Source organism: Scyliorhinus canicula, chromosome 13 (assembly GCF_902713615.1).
Source record: "Scyliorhinus canicula chromosome 13, sScyCan1.1, whole genome shotgun sequence".
Classification (NCBI taxonomy): Eukaryota; Metazoa; Chordata; class Chondrichthyes; order Carcharhiniformes; family Scyliorhinidae; genus Scyliorhinus; species Scyliorhinus canicula.
This window is the reverse complement of record NC_052158.1, coordinates 70,388,555-70,414,556: the sequence shown is the minus strand read 5'-3', so window position 1 is coordinate 70,414,556 and position 26,002 is coordinate 70,388,555. Positions and strand designations below refer to the sequence as shown.

The 26,002-nt window shown below is 52.7% G+C and overlaps 1 protein-coding gene across 1 annotated transcript in view; it reads left to right on the top strand.

Annotated features, from left to right (window-relative positions):
* The window catches only part of LOC119976324 (espin-like protein), a 73,985-nt gene extending 48,373 nt beyond the window's left edge, over window positions 1-25,612 (top strand). Inside the window, 7 exon segments of the mRNA XM_038816778.1 lie at window positions 4,718-4,876; window positions 5,521-5,662; window positions 7,424-7,554; window positions 20,940-21,131; window positions 23,469-24,644; window positions 24,646-24,688; window positions 24,691-25,612. Coding sequence (XP_038672706.1) covers window positions 4,718-4,876; window positions 5,521-5,662; window positions 7,424-7,554; window positions 20,940-21,131; window positions 23,469-24,644; window positions 24,646-24,688; window positions 24,691-25,193 — 2,346 coding nt within the window. The 3' untranslated portion in view covers window positions 25,194-25,612.
* Window positions 25,613-26,002: the final 390 nt, after the last annotated feature.

The window sequence follows — 26,002 nt, the reverse complement described above, 5'->3', positions numbered from 1 at the left end:
CAATCTACTTTACTTAAAAATGCCTTGCATTGTTTCAGAGTGACATAAGAGAAGGGGAGAGCAGTGATGCAGAGCAGAGGCACTGCAGCAAGGCACAATAGCTTCAATAAATCCCTCCTAACTGGACCACGGTTGATGACCTAATTAGTCACATGAGCCTATCTTAAATAATTGAGCGACTGCTAATTGCAGCTCCATAAAACTAGTATTACAGCCTTTATAACTTAGATCATTCCGAAACACGGGGGATGTGGGAGTCCAATCAGTAGCCATAACACCAGGAATAGCAAGCCTGAAGGATAGAGCTTGCTCGATGGAACAAGGATCGGTTGTTATTTGGTGTGTTCAATACCTGTCAAATCAGTGATTTGATAAACCCTGCCTGAGTTCAATGGATGTCCAAGCGCAGAGCACTTAAGCAGTGTACAGCCTGAGAATGTGAGTATTCCAAATGGATGGGGTTAGTCTGTCAGTAGCTCTGTTGCTCGGATGCACATCAATGTTCCTTCAGAGCTGGAGGTAATGCGGGCAGTCTATGCAAAACGTGGGACTAATCCCAGCCTTGTGTTACACTCAGGGTTAGGTGTATGGTGAGAAGATTCATGAATGGTTGTGAAAGATTATCTATTGATGCCACTTCATCTGCATGGCAGAGTGCCGCATAAGTGATGAGCAGTGTCTAACTGACAAGTGCTGTGTAACTCGGGAACACTATTAATAGGCCAGTGCTGATAGATGGGAAAGGGTGCTGCTGGGTCCATGAAACTGATGTGTGCCTTGTAAGAGCCATGCACATTGATGGAACCATCAATTCACGAGACACGTGCTTTCAGATATGAACAATGGTTTTAATCTACTTACTTCAGAGCCAGCCTGTTACCCGTTGAACTGACGATGAACTCAGGCTGGCTCTGGACACGGTTATTTGTACAGCAGTCTAGGGGGAGGAGTCGTGGGCGGAGCCAAGGGTGAAGCCCTGTACAAACTCCTGAGCATTTCCAGAGCTACTCCCCCTAGTGGTTGGATAACGCTACTGCGCTTACAATAGTATTGGTAAATACAGTGTGAATTACCAAGTTACATTTACCACACACATGCAACTGAAAAGCATTCTGTAAGGGACAGTATGATATAACTGAGGAGCTTTGTGCAGGGACCAACTGAACTACTGCTGTATAACAAGAATACAGCGTACCTGGAGTCAGCTCCATGCACCAATGCAAGAATTGCATACCTGGAGAGAGCACGCTGTACCTGAGGTGAGCACCGTGTATGTGGGCAAGTGCTGCCATACACTGCTTGGGCACTCTACATTGGGGAAGGCGTCATGTACCTGGAGTGAGCGGCGTGTACCTGGAGTGAGCAGCGTGTATTTGGATTGAGCGCTCTGTACCTGGAGAGAGCGCTGTGTACTTGGGGTGAGCGTTGTATACTGGAGAGAGTGCCGTGAACCTAGAGTGAGCGCGTGTACCTGGAGAGAGCACCGTGTACCTGGGTGAGCGCTGTGTACTGGAGAGAGTGCAGTGTACCTGGGGTGAGCGCTGTGTACTGGAGAGAGTGCCGTGTACCTGGGGTGCGCGCTGTGTACTGGAGAGAATGCCATGTACCTGGGGTGAGCGCTGTGTACTGGAGAGAATGCTGTGTACCTGGGGTGAGCGCTGTGTACTGGAGAGAATGCCGTGTACCTGGGGTGAGCGCGTGTACCTGGAGAGAGCACCATGCACCTGAGTGAGCGCTGTGTACTGGAGAGAGTGCAGTGTACCTGGGGTGAGCGCTGTGTACTGGAGAGAGTGCCGTGTACCTGGGGTGAGTGCTGTGTACTGGAGAGAGTCCCGTGTACCTGAGGTGAGCGCTGTGTACTGGAGAGAGTGCCGTGTACCTGGGGTGAGCGCTGTGTACTGGAGAGAGTGCCGTGTACCTGGGGTGACCGCTGTGTACTGGAGAGAGTGCCGTGTACCTGGGGTGAGCGCTGTGAACTGGAGAGAGTGCCGTGTACCTGGGGTGAGCGCTGTGTACTGGAGAGAATGCCGTGTACCTGGGGTGAGCGCTGTGTACTGGAGAAAATGCTGTGTACCTGGGGTGAGCACTGTGAACAGGAGAGAATGCCGTGTACCTGGGGTTAGCGCTGTGTACTGGAGAGAGTGCCGTGTACCTGGGCTGAGCGCTGTGTACTGGAGAGAATGCCGTGTACCTGGGGTGAGCGCTGTGTACTGGAGAGAATGCCGTGTACCTGGGGTGAGCGCTGTGTACTGGACAGAATGCTGTGTACCTGGGCTGAGCGCTGTGAACTGGAGAGAGTGCCGTGTACCTGGGGTGAGCGCTGTGTACTGGGGAGAGTGCCATGTAACTGGGGTGAGCGCGTGTACCTGGAGAGAGTGCCATGTACCTGGGGTGAGCGCTGTGTACTGGAGAGAGTGCCGTGTACCTGGGGTGACCGCTGTGTACTGGAGAGAATACCGTGTACCTGGGGTGAGCGCTGTGTACTGGAGAGAGTGCAGTGTACCTGGGGTGAGCGCTGTGTACTGGAGAGAATGCTGTGTACCTGGGGTGAGCGCTGTGTACTGGAGAGAATGCCGTGTACCTGGGGTGAGCGCTGTGTACTGGAGAGAATGCCGTGTACCTGGGGTGAGCGCTGTGTACTGGAGAGAGTGCAGTGTACCTGGGGTGAGCGCTGTGTACTGGAGAGAATGCTGTGTACCTGGGGTGAGCGCTGTGTACTGGAGAGAATGCCGTGTACCTGGGGTGAGCGCTGTGTACTGGAGAGAATGCCGTATACCTGGGGTGAGCGCTGTGTACTGGAGAGAATGCCGTGTACCTGGGGTGAGCGCTGTGTATTGGAGAGAATGCCGTGTACCTGGGGTGAGCGCTGTGTATTGGAGAGAATGCCGTGTACCTGGGGTGAGTGCTGTGTACTAGAGAGAGTGCCGTGTACCTGGGGTGAGTGCTGTGTGCTGGAGAGAATGCAGTGTACCTGGGGTGAGCACTGTGTACTGGAGAGAATGCCGTGTACCTGGGGTGAGTGCTGTGTACTGGAGAGAATGCAGTGTACCTGGGGTGAGCACTGTGAACAGGAGAGAATGCCGTGTACCTGGGGTGAGCGCTGTGTACTGGAGAGAATGCTGTGTACCTGGGGTGAGTGCTGTGTACTGGAGAGAATGCCATGTACCTGGGGTTAGCGCTGTGTACTGGAGAGAGTCCCGTGTACCTGGGGTGAGTGCTGTGTACTGGAGAGAGTGCCGTGTACCTGGGGTGAGGGCTGTGTACTGGAGAGAGTGCAGTGTACCTGGGGTGAGCACTGTGTATTGGGGAGAGTGCCATGTACCTGGGGTGAGTGCTGTGTACTGGAGAGAGTGCCGTGTACCTGGGGTGAGCACTGTGTATTAGGGAGAGTGCCATGTACCTGGGGTGAGTGCTGTGTACTGGAGAGAGTGCCGTGTACCTGGGGTGAGCGCTGTGTACTGGAGAGAGTGCCGTGTACCTGGGGTGAACGCTGTGTACTGGAGAGAATGCCGTGTACCTGGGGTGAGCGCTGTGTACTGGAGAGAGTGCCGTGTACCTGGGGTGTGCGCTGTGTACTGGAGAGAGTGCCGTGTACCTGGGGTGAGCGCTGTGTACTGGAGAGAGTGCCGTGTACCTGGGGTGAGCGCTGTGTACCTGGGGTGAGCGCTGTGTACTGGAGAGAGTGCCGTGTACCTGGGGTGAGCGCTGTGTACTGGAGAGAGTGCCGTGTACCTGGGGTGAGCGCTGTGTACTGGAGAGAGTGCCGTGAACCTGGGGTGAGCGCTGTGTACTGGAGAGAGTGCCGTGTACCTGGGGTGAGCGCTGTGTACTGGAGAGAGTGCCGTGTACCTGGGGTGAGCGCTGTGTACTGGAGAGAGTCCCGTGTACCTGGGGTGAGCGCTGTGTACTGGAGAGAGTGCAGTGTACCTGGGGTGAACGCTGTGTACTGGAGAGAATGCCGTGTACCTGGGGTGAGCGCTGTGTATTGGGGAGAGTGCCATGTACCTGGGGTGAGCACTGTGTACTGGAGAGAGTGCCGTGTACCTGGGGTGAGCGCTGTGTACTGGAGAGAGTGCCGTGTACCTGGGGTGAGCGCTGTGTACTGGAGAGAATGCCATGTACCTTGACTGAGCCAGTGTACCTGGAGTGAGCACCGTGTACCTAAAGTGAGCACCATGTACCTAGAGTGAGCATTCTGTACCTGGAGTGAACACGGTGTACCTGGAGTGAACACCGTGTACCTGGTGTGAGCGCCATGTATGTTGGTGAGAGCCATCTACCAAGTAAGTGTCGTGTACCTAGGCAAGCGGCATATACTGGAGTGAGCACTGTGTACCTTGGCGAGAGCCATATACTGGGGTCAATGCCGTGTACTTATCCCATATACTGGGTTGAGTGCTGTGTATCTAGGCGAGCGCTCTGTACCTAGGCGAACTTTGTGTACCTAGGCGAGCACTGTGTGTTGGGGTGAGCTGTGAGCATGGTGTAAATCTCTTCTGCATCCTTTCCAAAGCTGTCATATCCTACCGAACTAATAGTGCCCCGAACTGAATACATTTCAGAGTCTGGGCTGAATCAGAGTTTTATAATAGGTTTAACATAACTTCTGGCTTTTGTTCATTATGTCTATATTCTCTTCCTAAACATAAGAAATAGGAGCAGGAGCAGACCCGTACAGCCACTCCGTGCTAATCTCTAGTTTCTGCTTTATTTCCAGCCACCGCTGGACGACCCTCTGGCTTCTGTTCAGAGGCAAGAATCCTTTCGGAAAACCAAGAACATCGTAAGACAGCAGAGCAGTGGTGACTACTACAGGTCAATCAACGAGGGCCATAGGGAGTCACGTGACTTTCAGAAAGGAATGGAGAATGGCAAGGTACTCCTCCCAGCTGACCTGTGCCTGACGCCCGTCTTCAGAAGGACAGGTTTTCAAGTATCTTTATTTTCAGTCCCCTTTTAACGAAGGGCAAACTCGGGTTTATAGCATTCCCTCAGTCTGGACTGAGAGGGGTTAGTTCGTGCTCATGAGGGTGCAGGGCACAGATTTACAGTCAGCACCTGTGGTGGTATGATTAACATAGCTGCCTGCCATTGGTGCAGAACACCGGCTTACCATTGGCCCTGGTCGGTCATGTGCCTCTCGACCGATTGGTTGAGACCAGTCATGTGACGGCTCCCCGATTGGTCGAGAGGCTGAGTTAACCCCGCCTCCAGGGCGAGGTATAAATACCCAGTACGCCTGGCGGTTGTCCATTTACTGTAGTCGACCGCAGGGCTAACATCTAGCTTATTAAAGCCTAACTTTTGTACAGCAACTCGTCTCGCGTTCAATTGATGGTTCATCAGCACCTATCAATGATATGACTGATATGTTGTTTGAGCATTTGAAGGGACCATTGTTATCACTGACTGACCTTCATGGATGGAGATTTGCGGAGAGCTGACGTGCTTACCCTGTCATTGGCTGGTGGTTTAGTGAATGGTGAACTGCCTCTCACTCTGCGTGCAATTTCATTTCAGAGTACGATCCTGGAGAAACCTGAATCTGCTCAAATATCTCCACAGCTGCAGCCCCCCGAGGCCCCACCATTGTCGTCCCCAAAACAACCGGTGCCCCCACCAGCCCCAGAGCTGCCGAGGCAGAGCATTCAGAATTCAAGTGGCGAGTATGATTAGCTCTAATCTCCTTTTGTCTCTCTGTCTTTCCTTCTTCCTGTGTAAAGCAAAGGCAGTTTGGGTCCCATTGTCACTCACCCATGTGGGGTAGCCTTTGAATGCTTGCTCCAGTCAAATTGAAACTCACCCTGAAAACACTTGTAAGTGTTAAACAGATTTGGGGCATCCTGCCCTGCCTTTTGATTAAGAACAAATCTCAGTGTTGGCGGGGCGGGAGAGCTTTTTATTCCCATTCATTCAAGCGATATGGGCATCACTGGCTAGGCCAATATTTATTGCCGATCCAGAAACGTCCTTGGGAAGGTGATGGTGAGCCACCTTCTTGACCTGCTGTACTCCACGTGGTTCAGGCCAGCATCCCCAGCATTGAAGCTTGACCACGCTGGATCAGCTCCACTGGACCGGCCTCTACTCGGAGCTTCAACTTGGCACGCGAGCCACTGGAGGGCCGAGGAAACGCTTCAAGGACACCCTCAAAGCGTGCTTGAAAAAGTGCAACATCCCCTCCGACACCTGGGAATCCCTGGCTCATGCCCACCAGAAGTGGAGGAAAAGCATCCAGGAAGGAGCTGAATACCGAGTTTCGTCGGCGAGAGCAAGTTGAAGCCAAGCTTCGACAGCGGAAGGCGTGCGCGGTAACCCAACCACTGTGTGCCCCACCGGTGACAAAGACTGGACGTCACTGTTATGTATCTGGGAAGACATTCTTGCTGGTTCTGCATCACGTAATGTGGCAGTGACGTCAGCAGAGTGTTTACATGGGCTTTGGGCAGGTCGCCATCTTGATTGTATGAGCAATAACTTTAATATACCTCTAATCATGTTTTACAAGAATCCAGATGTGGGCACCTCGCTTTGCAGCAACAAAGAAATAGAACAGTCGTGCATTGGGCTCCTCAGTCACCTGTTAATTCACTTTTGGTGTGGAAGCAAGTTATCCTCGACTCCGAGGGACTACCTAAGCCAAGACACAGACAAGTAGATACGTCCGCAGCGCTATTAGGAAATGAAGCTTGAGACACATGTTGGCTGCAGGCATGAATTGGATCACTTGGTGACAAAAATGAGTTTAGAAATTTCTCAAACACCAAGCAATAAAATGAGAGCTGAGGTGTATAATTTTATAATTTAAAAATACTGCAAACATCACGGAGGCGCAGTGGTTGGCACTGCTGTCTGACAGCGACAGGGACCAGCGTTCGATTCCAACCTTGGGTGACTGCCTGTGTGGAGTTTGCACATTCGCCCCGTGCACAGGTTTCCTCCGGGTGCTCCGGTTTCCTCCTGCAGTCCAACGATGTGCAGGTTCGGTGGATTAGCCATGCTAAATTCCCCCTTGGTGTCCAAAGGTTAGATGGGGTTGCAGGGTGGATAGGGTGGGGTGGGAAAGGGGGCCTAGTTAGGATGTTCTTTTGAAGGGTCGGTGCCGACTCGATGGACTGAATGGCCTCCTTCTGCACTGCAGGGATACAATGGATTCTACGGATCCTTTGCTTTCTCCAGGTAATCCAGACTGTCTTCAAATGGCTTCCGGGATCTGAGGCCTCCTGTGGTCACACTGATGTAGGATTGCCTGCAGTGAGGCTGACTATCAGCATTCCTGCAACCAAGCTGAGGAGAGGCCTTCCTGAATCCTGACTGTGTTACAGCTTCCTGTGGCCAGGCTAACGGGAGGCCTCATGGAGCCAGGCTGAGTTTATACATTCCAGCTTCAAACTGAGCTATTTTCTGTTTTCTTTCTCTGTAGGTGGGAAGACCTTCAACATGGTACATCCCAACCAGAATGACAACACTGCCCTCATAGCGGAGCTCAAATCAGGAAAGACATTAAAACCCGTAGATGGTGGTACTGTGTTGGTTGGCACCACAGCACAGACAGTAAGTAATTCTGAGAAAGACTCCATTATCTGGGTCTTTGTCACTCTGTTATATACTACAGCACCAGCACTGAGACACATAGAACACAGGTATGTGGGCACACATCGACCAAGTCCTGGGTGAATGTGTAACTGTGGTTGACCGGATGATGCGACTTAACCTTTTGAATCATTTCTCTTATTCCCGACTGACCAGGAGAGTAACATTTCAACAGCTCTGAATGGGAGGGGAGAGGAGGTGTGGGGAAGGTCTGTCAGTGGGGCTTGCTGACTCAAACCAACCTATGGTTACCAGAGTGTATAATCAGTCATTGAGATTGAAGGCCATGTTTTTTTTCTTGTCAACAACCTGTGTCTGACAGCATACCTTTGACCATTGCTGCCGGGAGTGTTGGGGCTGGCCGCAAAAATGGCACGATAGTCCTCCGTGGTGGGCGGGTGGCCACGCGGCGCAGGTCTGGGGCAGCCTTTGGTCGGGGGTCCACGATGGGGTCGCGTGATCGGACGGGAACGCAGTTAGGCTTTGGAAAGCGACATCCAGCGAGGTCGCCAGTTTTACCGTGTCCTCCAGGTCCTGGGCCCCTTTCTCAAGGAGACGCTGCCGCACATAATTTGATTGGACCCCTGCAATGTACACGTCTCGGACGGTGAGTTCCATGTGCTGAGTGGCTGTCACGGCCTGGTAGTTACAGTTGCGTGCTAGGGCTTTGAGGTCGCGTAGATAGTCATCTTGTGACTCCCCAGGGCGCTGGTGATGTGCTGTGAAGATGTGTCGCGCGTAGACTTCGTTCACGGGCCGCACGTACAGGCGGTCAAGTAACGCGAGGGCCTTGGTGTAAGAGTTAGCTTCATCAAGTTGAGTAGAAATACGATGGCTCACCCGTGCGTGGAGAAGACTTAGGGCGCGATTCTCCCAAAACGGGAGAAATCGTAAAGCTGGCGTAAAACCCGGGCGGGTTTTACGGCAGCGCGCCCCTTCCCTAGCAGCCCGACGCCGTAGGCTCCGGCAAGACGGGCTTAACGAAAATCGTTAAGCCCGCTTGCCGGAGTTAGCGCCGGCTGACGCGTCATATGACGTCAGCCGCGCATGCGCAGTTTGGAAGACTCCAACCCGCGCATGCGCGAGTGACGTCATCGCGTTTTTGCGCGAAACCCGCGCATGCGCGGGCCGGGTTGCCCCTCAGCCGCCCCGCGAATGGATACTGCGGGGCGGCGGAAGGACAAGTAGTGCGCGGGCATCGGGCCCGCTGCCCGCGATCGGTGCCCACCGATCGCGGGCCCATGGCACCCTTGGCACCTTTGAGGTCGCGTAGATAGTCATCTTGTGACTCCCCAGGGCGCTGGTGATGTGCTGTGAAGATGTGTCGCGCGTAGACTTCGTTCACGGGCCGCACGTACAGGCGGTCGAGTAACGCGAGGGCCTTGGTGTAAGAGTTATGGCACCATGGCACCACAAATCGGTGCCATGGTTATTAATAGCGAGATAGTCACGGCGTTTTTACGAACGGCAAGACCAGGTGTGTTTGCCGTTCGTAAAAACGGCGTAAAGGGCTGGGACTTCGGCCCATCTAACAGCTGAGAATCGCTGCCGGCCGTAAAAAAATGGCGGCAGCGATTCGGGTCGGGACTTCGGCGGGGGGGGGGGGGGGAGAATAGCGGGAGGGCGGCAAAAATGTCGGGAAGGCCCTCCCGCTATTCTCCCACCCGTCGTGGGGGGCGGAGAATTTCGCCCTTAGTTTCTGTTCATCTGTAATGGAGGAAGTCGTCGACGCAGCCAGGTAGGCCTTGAAGCACCAAAGCCAGTGCAAAAAAATTTCCTTTGCCTCTGCGGCCTGTGGATTGAGTTCCAGTCGGTCAGGTTTAAGGGCTGATTCCATAGTAGTTCTTTAAGTCGATTAAATTGATGCAACCATCAATTCACTCTGAGACACGAGTTGGAGTAAACTGTGGCTTTAATCGGCTTACAACTGAGCCTGCCTGCGACTGTGCTGAATTGAGGGCAGACTCGCAGGACCGCAGCACTTATACTCCCTGAAGGAGGCGGAGCCTAGATGGAGCCCTGTTCATGCTCCTCATCTCCCCCTGTGGGCAGAGCCAGACAGTGACTCACAGATGGGGCCCACAGGGACAACAGTAAGGTACAGTGTGAATTACCAGTTACACATTCACCACAGGGGTATTACGGTACCCTGGACAATGCTGTAAGACCATTGGTGCGGGAGATACCTGAGACTGCTGTATCATTGGTGAAGCCTGCCTGCTGGTTCCGCCCAATAAGTCGGAGTATAAGAGCCCTTGTCTCCCCAGCAGCTGCATTCTGTACCTGCGCTGCTGGGGGAAACATCTAGTCCAATAAAGCCGTCAATAGTCTCCCAATCTCGCTTCTGGAGTCATTGATCGAGGATCAATTTATTGTACTAGATTTTAAAGAATGGAGCTCCGAATCAAGCGGGAATGTCTGCAACTGAGCCCCCACGCGGCAAATGCAGCAGCAACCTTCAAACACTGGCTGGCGTGCTTCAATGGGTACCTCAGGACGGCCACAACTGCACCCACGGAGGACCAGAAGGTGCAAGTTCTTTACTCGAGGGTGAGCCCAGAGATCTACACCCTCATCGAGGATGCGGAGAATTTCGAGACCGCGATGGCCCTGTTCAAAGGACACTACATTCGCCCAGTGAATCATGTCTACCCCCGACATCTGCGAGCGACGAGACGGCAAATCCCCGGGAATCACTGGAGGACTTCTACCGTACGCTCCTGGTGTTAGGTAGGAACTGTGACTGTTCACAAGTTTCAGCCAGCGACCACACAGAGCTTTTTATCTGGGACGCATTTGTTGCAGGTATACTGTCCTTCCAAATCTGCCAGCGGCTGTTTGAAAAAGTGACCCTAGGCCTCAAGGAGGCACGGGCCCTTGCTAGCTCCATGGATGTAGCCTCCCTTTAGCAGCGTGGAACTCCCCTGCGGCCGACTCCGATGCATCACCCGCTTGTGCGGCACGACTACCAGGCTACCCCGGGACACCCTGCTGCTATTTTTGCGGGCAAGCCAAGCATCCCCGGCGGCTCTGCCTGACCCGCTCCTCCATCTGCAAAGGGTGCGGCAAAAAGGGCTATTTTGTGGCGGTATGCCAGGCCCGGGCGGTCTCCGGGGGCGAAACAGGACCGCCACCCCAACCTTCTTCACGAGTCACGTGCGGCCAGCGGGCGCCGCCATCATCCTTTCCCTGAGGCACATGTGGGCCCGCATGCCGCCATCTTGCTCCCCAGGGACCACGTGCGACGGATGGGCGCCGCCATCTTGCACACCCCCAGCCATGTGCGACCAGTGGGCGCCGCCATCTTGGCTGGAGTCTCAGGACCCCGATTCGGATGACCACTCATCGGCAGAAGAAAATTTCCAGCTTTTGACGCGACTTGCCTCGGTGACCCTGGACCAGTCTCGGCCCCAAACTCTCGCGACCGCGACGACGACCGTGCTCATCAATGGGCATAAATCATCCTGCCTGATCGACTCCAGAGAGCTTCATACACCCCAACACGGTAAGGCGCTGTTCTCTTCCCATCCACCCAGTTAATCAAAAATTCTCCCTGGCCTCCGGGTCTCACTCTGTAGAGATCAAAGGGTTCTGTGTAGCAAACCTCACAGTCCAGGAAAGGGAATTAAAAAATTCCCGTCTCTACGTCCTCCCTCACCTCTGCGCTGCCACGCTCCTAGGGTTAGACTTCCAATGTAACCTCCAAAGATTAACTTTTAAATTCGGCGGCCCTATACCCCCCTCACTGTCTGCAGCCTCGCGACCCTCAAGGTCGACCCGCCTTCCCATTTTGCGAACCTCACCCCGGATTGCAAACCTGTCGCCACCAGAAGCAGACGGTACAGTGCCCAGGACCGGACCTTCATTAGGTCGGAAGTCCAGCAGTTACTGAAGGAAGGTATTATCGAGGCGAGCAACAGCCCCTGGAGAGCTGAAGTAGTGATTGTAAAGACCGGGGAGAAGCACAGGATGGTCAAAGATTATAGTCAAACCATCAACAGGTATACGCAGCTCGACGCGTACCCTCTTCCCCGCATATCTGATTTGGTCAACCAGATTGCACAATACAAAGTCTTTTCCAAGGTTTTCAAGTCCGCCTACCACCAGCTCCCCATCCGCCCTGGCGACCGCAGATACACTGCATTCGAAGCAGATGGGCGGCTCTACCACTTCCTAACGGTTCCCTTTGGTGTCACAAATGGAGTCTCGGTCTTCCAACGGGAGATGGACCGAATGGTTGACCGGTACGATTTGCGGGCCACGTTTCCGTACCTCGATAACGTCACCATCTGAGGCCACGACCAGCAGGACCATGACACCAACCTCTGTAAATTCCTCCATACTGCAAAAATCCTAAATCTAACCTGCAACAAGGGCAAATGCGAGTTCAGCACCAACCGTCTAGCCATCCTCGGCTACGTAGTGCATGATGGAGTTATAGACCCAGATCCCGAATGCATGCACCCACTCATGGAGTTCCCCCTCCCACACTGCTCCAAGGCCCTGAAACGCTGCCTGGGATTTTTTTCATATTATGCCTAGTGGATCCTCAATTATGCGGACAAGGCCCGCCCACTAATCCAATCCACGGTTTTTCCCCTGTCGGCAGAGGCCCGCCAGGCCTTCAGCTGCATAAAAGTGGACATCGCAAAGGCCACGATGCATGCAATCGACGAATCCTTTCCCTTCCAAGTTAAGAACGATGCATCCGACATAGCTCTGGCGGCCACCCTCAACCAAGCGGATAGACCCGTGGCCTTCTTCTCACGCACCCTCCACAGTTCAGAAATCCGCCATTCCTCAGTTGAAAAGGAGGCCCAAGCCATAGTAGAAGCTGTGCGGCATTGGAGGCATTACCTGGCCGGCAGGAGATTCACTCTCCTCACTGACCAACGGTCGGTTGCTTTCATGTTCGATAATGCACAGCGGGTCAAGATAAAGAACGATAAGATCTTACGGTGGAGGATCGAGCTCTCCACCTACAACTATGAGATCTTGTATCATTCCGGGAAGCTAAACTTGCCTCCTGATGCCCTATCCCGCGGCAGATGTGCCAACGCACAAGTGGTCCGACTCCGGGCCCTCCACGAGGACCTCTGCCACCCGGGGGTCACTCGATTCTTCCATTTCATCAAGACCTTCAACCTGCCCTACTCCATCGAGGAGGTCAGGACAGCCACCAGGAACTGCCAAATATGCGCGGAGTGCAAGCCGCACTTCTATAGGCCAGAGAAAGCGCGCCTGATAAAGGCTTCCCATCCCTTTGAACGCCTCAGTGTGGACTTCAAAGGGCCCCTCCCCTCCACCGACCGCAACACGTACTTCCTGAACGTGATTAACGAGTATTCCCGGTTCCCATTCGCCATCTCCTGCCCCGACATGACCGCAGCCACCGTCATAAAACCCCTCCACAGTATCTTTACACGGTTCGGTTTCCCCCCCTACATACGCAGCGATAGGGGGTCCTCCTTTATGAGCGACGAACTGCGTCAATTCCTGCTCAGCAAGGGCATTGCCTCAAGCAGGACGACCAGTTAAAACACCCGGAGAAATGGACAGGTAGAGAGGGAGAACGGAATGGCCTGGAAGACCATCTACTGGCCCTACGGTCAAGGACTCTCCCAGTCTCCCGCTGGCAGGAGGTCCTTCCTGATGCTCTCCACTCCATCCGATCACTGCTGTGTACCACGACCAACCAAACACCTCACGAATGTCTCCTTGTCTTCCCTAGGAGGTCCTCCTCCGGGACCTCGCTCCCGACCTGGCTGGCAGCTCCTGGACCCAACCTGCTCCGCAAACACGTGCGGGTGCCCAAGTCGGACCCATTGGTCGAGAGGGTCCATCTCCTTCACGCTAACCCTCAATACGCCTACGTAGCGTACCCCGACGACCGACAGGATACGGTCTCCCTTCGGCACCTGGTGCCCGCTGGATCCCCACCCACACCACCAACCCCACCACCACCACCACCCTCCCTCCCACCGGTGCACCCCACAGCTGCCCCCTTCCCAGGTGGATCGGTCCTCCCACTGGTCCCATCCAGGGGTGATGAAGCTACCGAAGAAACCAAAGCCATGCTCCCGGAGTCACGGATGCCGAGCCGGCGTCTGCATCACCGCCGAAACTGCGACGATCACAGAGGACGACCAGGGCCCCCGATCGACTAATTGCTTCATTCTGATTGTAAATAAATACTGTAAATAGTTGTGACATGGAATGAGGCAAAACACTGTGCTAATGTATACCGGGTTCCACCATAACCTCTACCTCTACCTCGCCGGACTCTTTTTTTTAACAGGGGGTGAAAAGGCAGTCGGTATTAGGGGTATTACGGTATCCTGGACAATGCTGTGAGATCATTGGTGTGGGAGGTACCTGAGACTGCTGTGTCATTGGTGAAGCCTGCCTGCTGGTTCCGCCCAGTAAGGTGGAGTATAAGAGCCCATGTCTCCCCATGTGGTAGTATGACTAGGGGTATTACGGTACCTTGGAAGTGAGCTGCTATTGGTGCAGAGGACTCGCTGCCCATTGGCCCGAGTAAGTCATGTGCCTCTCAGCCAATTGGCTGAGAGGTAGGTAGCTCCGCCTACAAGGTGGGATATAAGAACCCGTGCTTCCCGGCAGTCGGCCTTTCTTCCGTACGTCTGCTGCCAGGCACACATCTTGTGCATTAAAGCCTATCGTTTGGATACATACATTTACCCCTACTAATTTTTAAATATTTACAACACAATCCTCGTAGGCAAATGTCCCTCCCTCGCCCGCCCTCTCCGCACAGCACCAGTCCTCCCCACCACCACCCACCCCCCAAGTGCACCTTAACAACCAGGCAAGCCTACAGTTTCAGACAATGAGGCAGCGAGCAGGACTTGCCCTGAGTTACAGTCGTCATGTCCCCACATACGACCCTTGCTGGGCCCCCCCCCCTCCCTCCCCCCCTCACCTCCCCTCCCCCCTCCCTCCCTCCCCCCCTCCCCCCCATCACCCCCCCCCTCCCCCAACCCCCCTCCCTCCCCCCCTCCCCCTCCCTCCTCCTCCCCCCTTCCCCCCCCCCCCCCGGTGTGCTGCTGCCACGGACCCCGAACGTCTATCTCTGATCTAAAAGTCAATGGGAAAGGTTGGCACACCAGCCTGGCGAATCCCTGTACCGACCCTCTCAGGGCAAATTTGATCCTTTCTAGCTGAATATAGCTAGCCATATCGTTAATCCAAGTTTCAACGCTTGGAGGCCTCGCGTCCTTCCATTGAATTAATATCCTTCGTCGAGCCACTAGGGACGCAAAGGCCAGTATTCCGGCCTCCCTAGCCTCCTGTACCCCCGGTTCTACCCCGACCCCAAAGATCGCAAGCCCCCATCCTGGTTTGACCCTGGACCCCACCACCTTCGACACCGTCCTTGCCACCCCCTTCCAGAACCCTTCCAGCACCGGACATGCCCAGAACATATGCACATGGTTCGCTGGGCTTCCCAGACATCTGACACACCTGTCCTCACCCCCAAAGAACCGGCTCATCCTTGTCCCCGTCATGTGAGCTCTATGCAGCACCTTAAATTGAATGAGGCTCAGCCTCGCACACGAGGAGGAAGAATTGACCTTCTCCAGTGCATCCGCCCACGTCCCGTCTTCTATCTGCTCTCCCAGCTCCCTTCCCACTTGGCTTTCAGCTCCTCCCCTCATGCTTCTTCCGCCTCCTGCATTATCTTGTAGATGTCTGATATCTCCCCCCTCCGACCCAGACCCCCGAGAGCACCCTATCACTCGCCCCCTTACTGGGGAGCAGGGGAAACCCCTCCACCTGCCGCCTAGCAAATGCCTTCACTTGTAAATATCTGAACATGTTTCCCGGGGGGAGCTCAAACTTCTCCTCCAGCCCTCCCAGGCTCGCAAACCTCCCCTCTATAAACAGGTCCTTCAGCTGCCGTATGCCCACCCTGTACCAGCTCTGAAATCCCCCGTCGATGTTCCCCGGGATGAATCTATGGTTCCCTCTTATTGGCGCCGCCAACAGACCTCCCATTTCCCCCCTATGTCGCCTCCACTGCCCCCATATCTTGAGGGTGGCCGCCACCACCGGGCTCGTGGTGTACCTCGTGGGGGGGAGCGGCCATGGTGCCGTTACTAGGGCCCCCAGGCTTGTGTTGCCACAGGACGCCCTCTCCATTCGTTTCCAAGCTGCCCCCTCCCCTTCCATCATCCACTTGCGCACCATTGACACATTTGCCGCCCAGTAGTACCCCGAAAGATTGGGTAGTGCCAGCCCTCCACTGTCCCTACTCCGCTCCAAAAAGACCCTCCTCACCCTTGGGGTGCCATGCGCCCACACGTAGCTCATGATGCTACTCGTCACCTTTTTGAAGAAGGCCTAGGGAGGAAGATGGGCAAGCACTGAAATAAAAACAAGAACCTTGGGAGGACCGTCATTTTGATTGACTGCACCCCCCCCCGCCAGCGACAACGGTACCATGTCCCACCTCTTAAACTCCTCCTCCATCTGTTCCACCAGCCTGGAAAAGTTCAACTTGTGGAGGGTCCCCCAGTTCCTTGCCACCTGCACCCCTAAGTACCTAAAGCTCTTTCCTGCTCGCTTGAAGGGGAGTCTCCCAATACCCTCTCCCTGGTCCCCCGGGTGTATCACAAAAACCTCGCTTTTGCCCAAATTTAATTTGTACCCCGAAAAGTCCCCAAAACTCTGCTAATAGTTCCATTATCTCCGGCATTCCCCCTTCTGGGTCTGCCACGTACAGCAGTAGATCATCCGCATACAGCGATACTCGATGTTCCTCCCCTCCCCTAGTCAGTCCTCTCCACCCCCCTGACCCCTCAGTGCCATCGCCAACGGTTCAATCGCCAGTGCGAAAAGTAGGGGGGATAGGGGACATCCCTGCCTGGTCCCTCGGTGGAGCCCGAAATACTCCGACCTCCTCCCGTTTGTCACTACACTCGCCGTCGGGGCCGAGTAGAGCAACTTCACCCACTTAATAAACCCTTCCCCAAACCCAAACCGTTTCAACGTCTCCCACAGGTACTCCCACTCCACCCTATCGAATGCCTTCTCCGCGTCCAGCGCTACCACTATCTCAGCCTCCCCCTCCACTGCCGGCATCATAATTACATTCAGCAATCTCCGCACGTTCGTGTTGAGCTGCCGCCCCTTCACGAACCCCGTCTGGTCCTCATGGATTACCCCTGGCACACAATCCTCTATTCTAGCTGCCAGGATCTTTGCCAGCAACTTGGCATCCACGTTCAGAAGCGAGATAGGCCTGTAGGACCCGCACTGCACGGGGTCTTTATCCCGCTTCAATATCAGGGAGATCAGAGCCTGCGACATTGTCGGGGGCAGAACCCCCCCCTCTCGCGCCTCATTAAAGGCTCGTACCAGTACCGGTCCCACCAAGTCCACATTTTTCTTATAGAATTCCACCGGGAACCCATCTGGCCCCGGCGCCTTCCCCGCTTGCATCTGACCTATTCCCTTGACTAGCTCCTCTAGCCCTATTGGCGCCCCCAGCCCTTCTACCAGCCCCTCCTGGACCCTTGGGAACCTCAATTTGTTTAGGAAGTCCTCCATTCCCCCTCTCCTGTCGGCGGCTCAGACCGATACAACTCCTTGTAAAAATCCCTGAAGACCCCGTTCACTTCTTGCCCCTTCTGCACTACCTTCCCGCCCCTCTCCTTCACTCCCCCAATCTCCCTAGCCGCATCTCGTTTGCGAAGCTGGTGTGCCAGCATCCTGCTCGCCTTTTCCCCATACTCATAGACCGCGCCCTGTGCCCTTCTCCACTGCGTCTCTGCCTTCCTGGTGGTCAGCAGGTCGAACTTGACCTGCAGGCTGCGCCGTTCTTCCAGCAGCCCCTCCTCTGGTGCCTCCGCATATCTCCTATCCACTTCCAATAGCTCCCCCACCAGCCTCTCCCTCTCCTGCCTCTCCTTTCTTTCTCTATGCGCCCTTATGGAGATCAGCTCTCCCCTGATCACTGCCTTCAGGGCCTCCCAGACCATCCCCACCTGCACCTCACCCGTGTCATTCAAGTCCAGATAGCTCTCAATGCTCTTCCGGACCCTTTTACACACCTCGTCGTCCGCTAACAGCCCCACATCCAGCCGCCACAGCGGGCGCTGGTCCCGCGCCTCCCCCATTTCCACATCCACCCAATGCGGTGCATGATCAGAGATCGCAAATGGCCGAGTACTCAGCTTCCCGTACCCTCGGGATCAGCCCCCTGCTCAACACGAAGAAATCGATTCTGGAGTACACTCTATGGACGTGGGAGAAAAAGGAATACTCCCTCGCCCTCGGCCTACCAAACCTCCATGGGTCTACTCCTCCCATCTGCTCCATGTACCCCCCTCAGCACTTCTGCCGCTGCCGGCCTCCTATTGGTCCTTGCGCTCGATCTGTCTAGCCCGGGGTCCAGCACTGTGTTAAAGTCCCCCCCCATGATCAAGCCCCCTGCCTCCAGTCCCGGAATGAGGCCCAATAGGCGCCTCATAAAACCCGCGTCATCCCAGTTCGGGCATATACGTTGACCATCACCACTTTCTCCCCCTGCAGCTTACCCTTCACCATCACATACCTACCCTCCTTATCCGCCACCACCTCCTCCGCCACGAACGACACCCTCTTTCCCACCAGAATCGCCACCCCCCGGTTCTTTGCGTCCAATCCAGAGTGGAACACCTGTCCCACCCACCCCCTTCTCAGGCGAACCTGGTCCACTACCTTCAAATGGGTCTCCTGTAAATTGCTACATCAGCCTTCAGTCCCTTCAGGTGTGAGAATACCCTTGATCTCTTGACCGGCCCATTCAACCCCCTCACGTTCCAAGTGATCAGCCGGGTCGCGGGACGACCCGCCCCCTTCCCCTGCCGATTAGCCATGTCCTGTTCCCTGCTCGCCCGGGTCGCCCCTCCCCTTCTGGCCCGCTCCCCATGGCGATGTCCCCCTCCCCCCCCCTCTCCAGTCCTCCACTTCCCGTTTCTGGTCTTTTCAGCAGCAACCCGGTGTCCCTCCCTAACCCCCCCTCCCCCCCCCCCAGGCTAGGACCCCTCCTAGCCGCGATGTACCCTCCATCGTACTCCCGTAAGTCAGCTGGTTCACGCTGACCCGGCTGCTCCTGCCCCACTCCGACTCCCCCCGGCTCGGGGGGGCCTCCCCCCCCCCTTGCCACTCCTCCCTGGCCCCGCTCCAGCGCGGGAAAGGTCGCCATTGCTAGCCAAGCCCGCACTCCTCCCCTCCCCCCTCCCCTGCCCCGCGCGCGGGAAAACAGAGGAAAGCCCGCGCTTTCGCCCTGCCACACCCCACCCCGCCATCTTCAGTTCCACCCCCGTCCCCGTCCATGCCTGTAAAAGAACCCCCCCTAGGAGCCCAATCCCCGATCTGCTCTCCCCCCCGTCCCACCTCCCCAACTTAACATTATAAATAACAGATAAATAACAAATAACAATGTACTTAACAGTCTCGCCCTCTACCAAACAGCATAAATAACCATAAATAACCATGAATAACCACAATAACAATAACTAAGGGAAGTTGGCAAAGGGGGAAAAAACATCAGAAGAAAAACCACAGCAAGAGTTCAAAATCCAAACAAAGAATTCAGCTGAAAGTACCCGAGCGGCTACGGCCGCCAAGTATCCCCTGGGTCTAATTCGAGTCCAGTTTCTCTTCCTGTACAAAGGCCCACGCCTCCTCTGGGGACTCAAAATAGTGGTGTTGGTTCCTGTAGGTGACCCACAAGCGCGCTGGCTGCAGCATTCCGAACCTGATCCGTTTTGCATGTAGCACCGCCTTCGTCCGGTTGTACCGGGCCCGCCGCTTTGCCACCTCCGCACTCCAGTCCTGGTAGACCCTCACCGTCGAATTCTCCCACTTGCTGCTCCTTTCCCTCTTGGCCCACTCCAGCACTCTCTCACGGTCGCTGAGTCGCTGGAACCGCACCAGCACCGCCCTCGGGGGCTCATTTGCTCTTGGCCTCCTAGCCATGACCCTGTAGGCCTCTTCCAGCTCCAGGGGCGAAGGGACGGCCCCTGCCCCCATCAGGGAGCTCAGCATTTCTGCTACATATCCCGGGAGGTCTGACCCCTCCAGGCCTTCTGCCAGGCCCAAGATCCTCAGGTTCTTCCGCCTCATTCGGGTATCCAGCTCCTCAAAACGGCTCTGCCATTTCAGGTGGAGTGCCTCGTGCACCTCTACCTTTCCCACGAGGACCGTGGCCTCCTCCTCCCTCACAGTCATCTCCTGTTGCAGCTCCCGAATCGACGCCTCTTGGGTCGCCTGGGCTCCCATCAGCCTGGTGGTCGTCGCATTCATTGACTCCAAGAGCTCCATTTTCAGCTCCGTAAAGAAGCGCAGGAGAGCGGCCTGCTGCTCCTCCGCCCATTTCCTCCATTCCTCGGGTGCTCCACCGGCCGCCATTTTGGTCTTCTTCCCCCGCTTTTTTTTGGGAGCTGCTGTTGCTTTCTTTACCACCCCACTCCGGGTACCGACCATAAAGTTGGTCTGGTTCTCTTCAGGGAGCCTTCCCCCACCGGGATTTGTCCTTACAGCGCTGTTGGGGCCCTCCAATCGGCCCGAAAACACCTTTGTAGCAGGAGCAGCCAAACGTGCGACTTAGCTGGTCATAGCCGCAACCGGAAGTCTCAGCAGCGTCGGCCTTTCTTCTTACATCTACTGCGGGCACACATCTTGTGCATTAAAGCCTATCGTTTGGATCTCATCCTCGTCTCGTGTCCATTGATTGTGCATCACCCCAGCAGCTGCATTCTGTACCTGCGCTGCTGGGAGAAACATCTAGTCCAATAAGGCCTTCAATTGTCATCCAATCTCGCTTCTGGAGTCATTGATCGTGCATCAAAGGCTACTGTTATGTATTCCTGTCTTTTGGTTCCCATGTTGCTAACGATCATACTTCAAGCATGGAAAGATCAGAAACTCTTAAAGTTTAATGTTGCCTGGTATAACAAAGGACTGGATTGAACTGGTTCTGTAAAAATACTTCATATCAGTCTCTACTACAGCTGTGTAACATGACTCCTGGAACACATCCACATAACACATTCCTAGCCAAGTAGTTCCTCACTATTTACAAATAATACACCAACAGCTAGCAAACAGATCCAAACTGACACTTAAGGTGTAGCGAAGAATAATCCATTCTTTGTGAAATACTTTAGGGCATTTCTATGAGAAGGTTTCACATGAATGCAATTGTTCCTTATTGTACAATGCTTCAAATATGACAACAAGTAAGAAGCCAAAATTACTGGGTTTGGAAATCAATCCAACTTCTCTTTCTTATTGCCAAATTTCTCACTGCATTTTATTGCAATCACATTTTACAGAGCCAAAACGTAATGTCCAAAGAGGAGTTAAAAGAAAATGGATTAAATGTTGACGAGGTCACCGCTACTGATGTTGATTTGCTGGTACCCACACATGACGAGAAGGGATGCCCCATCCCGGAGTGGAAACGCCAAGTCATGGTACGAAAACTGCAGGCACGACTTAAGGATGAAGAAGAGCACCGGAGAAAGGTGAGGTGATGGTTTGCATGAGAAGTTTGCTGAGTATGTCTTTGTTACCTTGTGACTGTATGTATGTGTGTAATCTGAACTTCACGGTAGCATGGTAGCGCCTGGGACCCGGGTTCAATTCCGACCTTGGTTGACTGTCTGTGTGAAGTTAGTACTTTCTCCCTGTGTCTGCGTGGGTTTCCTCCTGGTGCTCCGGTTTCCTCCCACAGTCCAAAGATGTGTAGGTTAGATGGATTGGCCATGCTAAATTGCCCTTTAGTATCGAGGAATGTACAGGTTAGGCTACGGGATAGGATAAGGGAATGGGCCTGGTCGGCTGCTCTGGTTGGTGCAGACTTGATGAGCTGAATGGCTTCCTTCTGCACTGGCGGAGGTCCATGATCCTATGATTAATGGACTTGTGGATAATGGGCTGATAGGAATTTTCAACACTGAGATTGCTAGATTTTTGTTTGGTAAGCGAATCAATGGACATGAAGCAAAGATGGGTAAGTGGAATTTTAGTGTCGATTAGATACAACTTAAAGAAATGAACAAGATCAAGATGAACAATGGCCTACTTAGCTCCTGTCCCATTGGCATATAGGGCAGGATTTTCAAACCCGGTCCTGCCGAAAGTCAGAGGAGTTTTGGTTGGATTACCGAAACTCCCGCGGTGAGTCCAGCCACAACGGGGCCGGAATATCCCTGCCATAGTAACAGAGTACACCGCTGTGTGTTGGTGAGACCTGCTGTATTCGGATGTGTTACTGCATTTCCAGTTGATGATGCTGTGTATTTTGTAAATCTGCAGTATATTCGTGTGTAATGCTGTGTATTTTGTATGCCTGCAATCCATTCGCATTGCTGTCTGTTTGCACGTCTCCAGACTCCATGTACATCACTGTGTATTTTACAAACCTCGTGTGTTTTGCTGTGGACGTCGGGATGTGTTGCTGTGTGTTTCTGTCGGCTTTGCACTGCTGCAGTTCAGTGTGGATTTCTCAATATTGTGCAGAGCTGCAGTATCTGATTGTATTTGTATGGTTTGCCAGCCTGGTGTTTCAGTGGGGATTTCACCTTTATATAGATGTGCCACCTCCGCATGCTTGTAGACCATACAGAATTACACCCGGTGACAGTGTGAATTTCTGTGCATTTTGCAGATCTGCGGTGTGGGTGTGTTTCTATGGGTTTTACTGATCTGGAGTTTCAGTGTGAATTATGATTGCACTGTAATATATTTTTTAAACCCTTACTTGGTATTTGTACAAAACCGTTAAGGATAAGGCTAATCTTGCAACAACCAGAAAATTGGATTCTAAATGATTCAAACCAAAAATGTCTATCATTTTGACCTGCATTCAAGGAACTAGAAAATGCTTATTGAGCTTGGAAGGGTGTCAGTTGCTGGGAAATAGAACATTTGCAAGCTAGGCACGTGCTGATCAGAGTAATGATCCTTCTGCACTGTTCTATGAGCATTCCAGAGCAACAAAAGTGTAGGTTAGATAGAGTATCGCTCCTCGATACTGTTCTAAATTGAACACATGCATCCTCTGAAAATAACAGAGTAGACTGACCTAAGCGGTAAGAGTGTGAAAACAGTTTTAGAGGTGTGGAAAGTTATAATAATCCAGAATTATAATCGAGTCTTAGTCTGTTGGGTTAGATGGACCTTGGATTGACTTTAGATTGAAGTTAGACTGACTGAGTGGTTAAGAGTTCTTTGGGTTAGAATTGGGTTCGAGTGATTCAGCGGCATCAGAGTGATTGCCATTTTGGGGGTGGTGGAGAGGGGTAATGGTGGATTTAGTGACTCTGGTATGGTTAGATAGACTGAGCGGACGTTAGAATGAATAGAGGGGCTAGAGTGACTCTGGGCAGGTTCGAGTAACTGGGAGCATGAGGCAGTTAGAAAGCACCTTGCTACTTGGGGAGTTAGAGTGAGTCACGCCCTTGTGTTAGAGTGAGTCGGGGTTGGTGTGGGTGGCAGTGTGCTCCTTGTGGTAACCAGCGAGTTAGAGTATCCTATTACACAGCTCTGACACCTTTCACAAGCAGAAACAATAACATTGAACAAAAAGGAGGGTATGTTATCAATCAGGTAGGAAAAAGTCACCATTTGAAACTGTAAACTGTAAAAACTGGGAGAAACATAACTCAAGATCCTTACATATTAGAAAATAAAAATTGAACTTCCTGAGATAAAATGGATGACATCAACCAACCTCCTCTGGAAGCTCTGACTCTATTCCTAGTATTCTGTTGCATTTGAATTGGAAGACTGCCTTATCCTTAGTCATAGATTGTGTTGTGGTTTGCGGCTCTATTTCAAATCTTCTTTGCTCTATCAAGCACAATGGGAATGGTTATCTACAGTCGGAGATATGGAGGTATTCCCAGGAACACAATGCCATATTGGGTCCATTTGGAGAGCTTCTGACTGAGGATGACCTCGTCTACCTGGAGAAGCAGATCGAGACTGTCCAAGTGATGAAGAAGTGCCAAGAGTACGAGACGGAGTTGAACCAGTTGGCAGTACAGCTGCGAACCATTCTCCCTGCTCCCATTGTCAACCTAACTGTCAATACTCAACTTCTGCATGAGGAGGCAGGAAAGGGGGAACACGTGCCTTTGCCTGTGTGGTGCAACAGGATATCCGGCATTGTGAGGACTATGTCACTGCTCCTGGCGAATTTGAATGACAAGGATCGTGCGGAGTCCGAAAGCCGGGAAATGCAAAATACGGAATTGGCAGCAGTCTTCTCTCCAACACCTGCCCAAAGGTCCACGGGAATGAGCAAGAACAAAGTGGAAAATGAGATTCAGCAATTTGGTGTCTCTGTACGCACACTCAAAGCAAACTTTGAAAAGCAATGTTCGATGAAAGAAAAAGTATTGGTGTCCGGTGACACACAGGGAAATCAGCAAGAAATGGCAATGGAAGACACGAGCAGTGGGAAGTCTAACTCTAAGCCATCTGAATGTAGAGTTAGGACTCAAAGTGCAGAAGATACTCTTTATGGTACCATTATTGTTGAAGATGAATCTTGTCAAGAGGAGATCAACGGAGCTCAGCAGAGTGGGTTGAGTGATGGACGATTAACCAATCCTGCGTGGTCAGGCAGCAAGGAAGACGGAAGGGAGTCAGGAATTAGTTCGAAAGATGATTTAAACAGCATTGCACATTCGCTTGTGGCGGAGACAACAAGCCTGAGGAAAGAAAGAATAGTTGTGTTGTTCCTGGGTCACTGGAAAAAGTCAACGTACACCATGTCTTTGAGAATGAAAGTCAGAGACATGCGTAATGTTGCCAGCATTGAAAACAAGAGTGACACAACAAAAGATGGAGAGATGGCTGACACAGGGGAGAGCGGTCAAAGCCCAGAGTTGGAAACACAGCTGGAAACCCAATCTAAGCAATCCATTCAAAATGGAAAATGTAGGCATCTGTTCCTGCAGCAAAGAGCATCACCAAACTCATTGGCAAACTGGCGAAATATCATATCCCACGTCCCTTCCAGGCAATTAGACGGAACTGAATCGGCAGAGAATCACCTACTCGCCTGAACAGTTCTCCCCCGTGTCAATGGTGCCCCCGCTGATCACAATAGTCTGACCCTTGACCTTTTCATGCTGGGATACTTTCACATCCTTGAACTCGACCTGCCCCCAGATGAAAGAAAGATGAGGCATCTTCTGTGCTTTGAGGTGTTTGACCACTTGGGGAAGTTCAGTTGGGACTTGGTCCGTGCGTTCCATAAGGCCGTCATTGAGGAGATCGATGCCGGCAAAAGGGAATGGAAGGATGGGTTTGAAGATATTAAGCAAAGGTTCTTCAGCAACCCTGAGAACATGATGGCCTCAATGGACTCCACCACACAGCGTGTGACAGCTGTGAGACCAGTGCCCAAAGTCATCGTGCAAAGTGCCACACCTGAAGAGGATGAGTTCTCAATAGGACAAGGCTACTGCTCCGACCTCGGAGGTTTCAGCAATGATGAGATTTGCAAGTATATTGACAGAAGCTTTGCTTTCTGGAAGGACAAGGAAGCTGAAATTTTTGATTTTGAGGAGTAGCTACGGGGTGATTGTTCATTCTAATGGTCTGTGGTTAGAATTCCTCCAGCCGATTGGGAGAACAGGAGGAGTTCTGAATTCTCTGGCCCAGGTGGATTTGAGTTTCCTACAATTGTAACCTAGAACCAAAGAGGAGCCACATTTTCCGGTGCTGGGAAGGTCACTGACTACATACAAGTTGAATCCGACCAGTGGAAACATCAGTTATACCTAGTGTTGAAATCATTGAAGTGTCATCCATTAATCAGCAGAACCACTCATCCACTCTCCTCTCCCTAATGAACAGAACTCAATACTTCCCTTTCCATAATGACTCGACCATTACAGAAACCTTGAATCTCACCTAGGACTCCATCCATGTGCACCTCTAGCAAAAACAATTGTGTAATTCCTGATGACAGAAGTCAGGCTGGAGAAGTGTTTTTTAAAAACAAGTGATCCGATCAATTCAAATCTAATCATCAATGAGCTACATATATTAAAAAATAACTCTACATCTTTCCAAATATGTTGTTAGAGGTCCAACACATTCAACGCGCTGAACAGGATCACCTTGTAATACTGTACTACCAATGGAGTCAAGCTCATAGATAGCTTTCCTCAGTTGTTTTATTCTTGCACCTTACTCTACCCCTTGCAGTGTATAATCTAACCTATCTTGCACTTTACCCCATCCATTTATCTCTGTCTCTATGGAATACAATCTATCCTTTCCTAGATTCAATGGCATTTATTTAATTTCCTGCATTAGTAATCTATTTTATTATGGACTCTACCTAAACTCATTTTACTGCTCTATATCATATCCT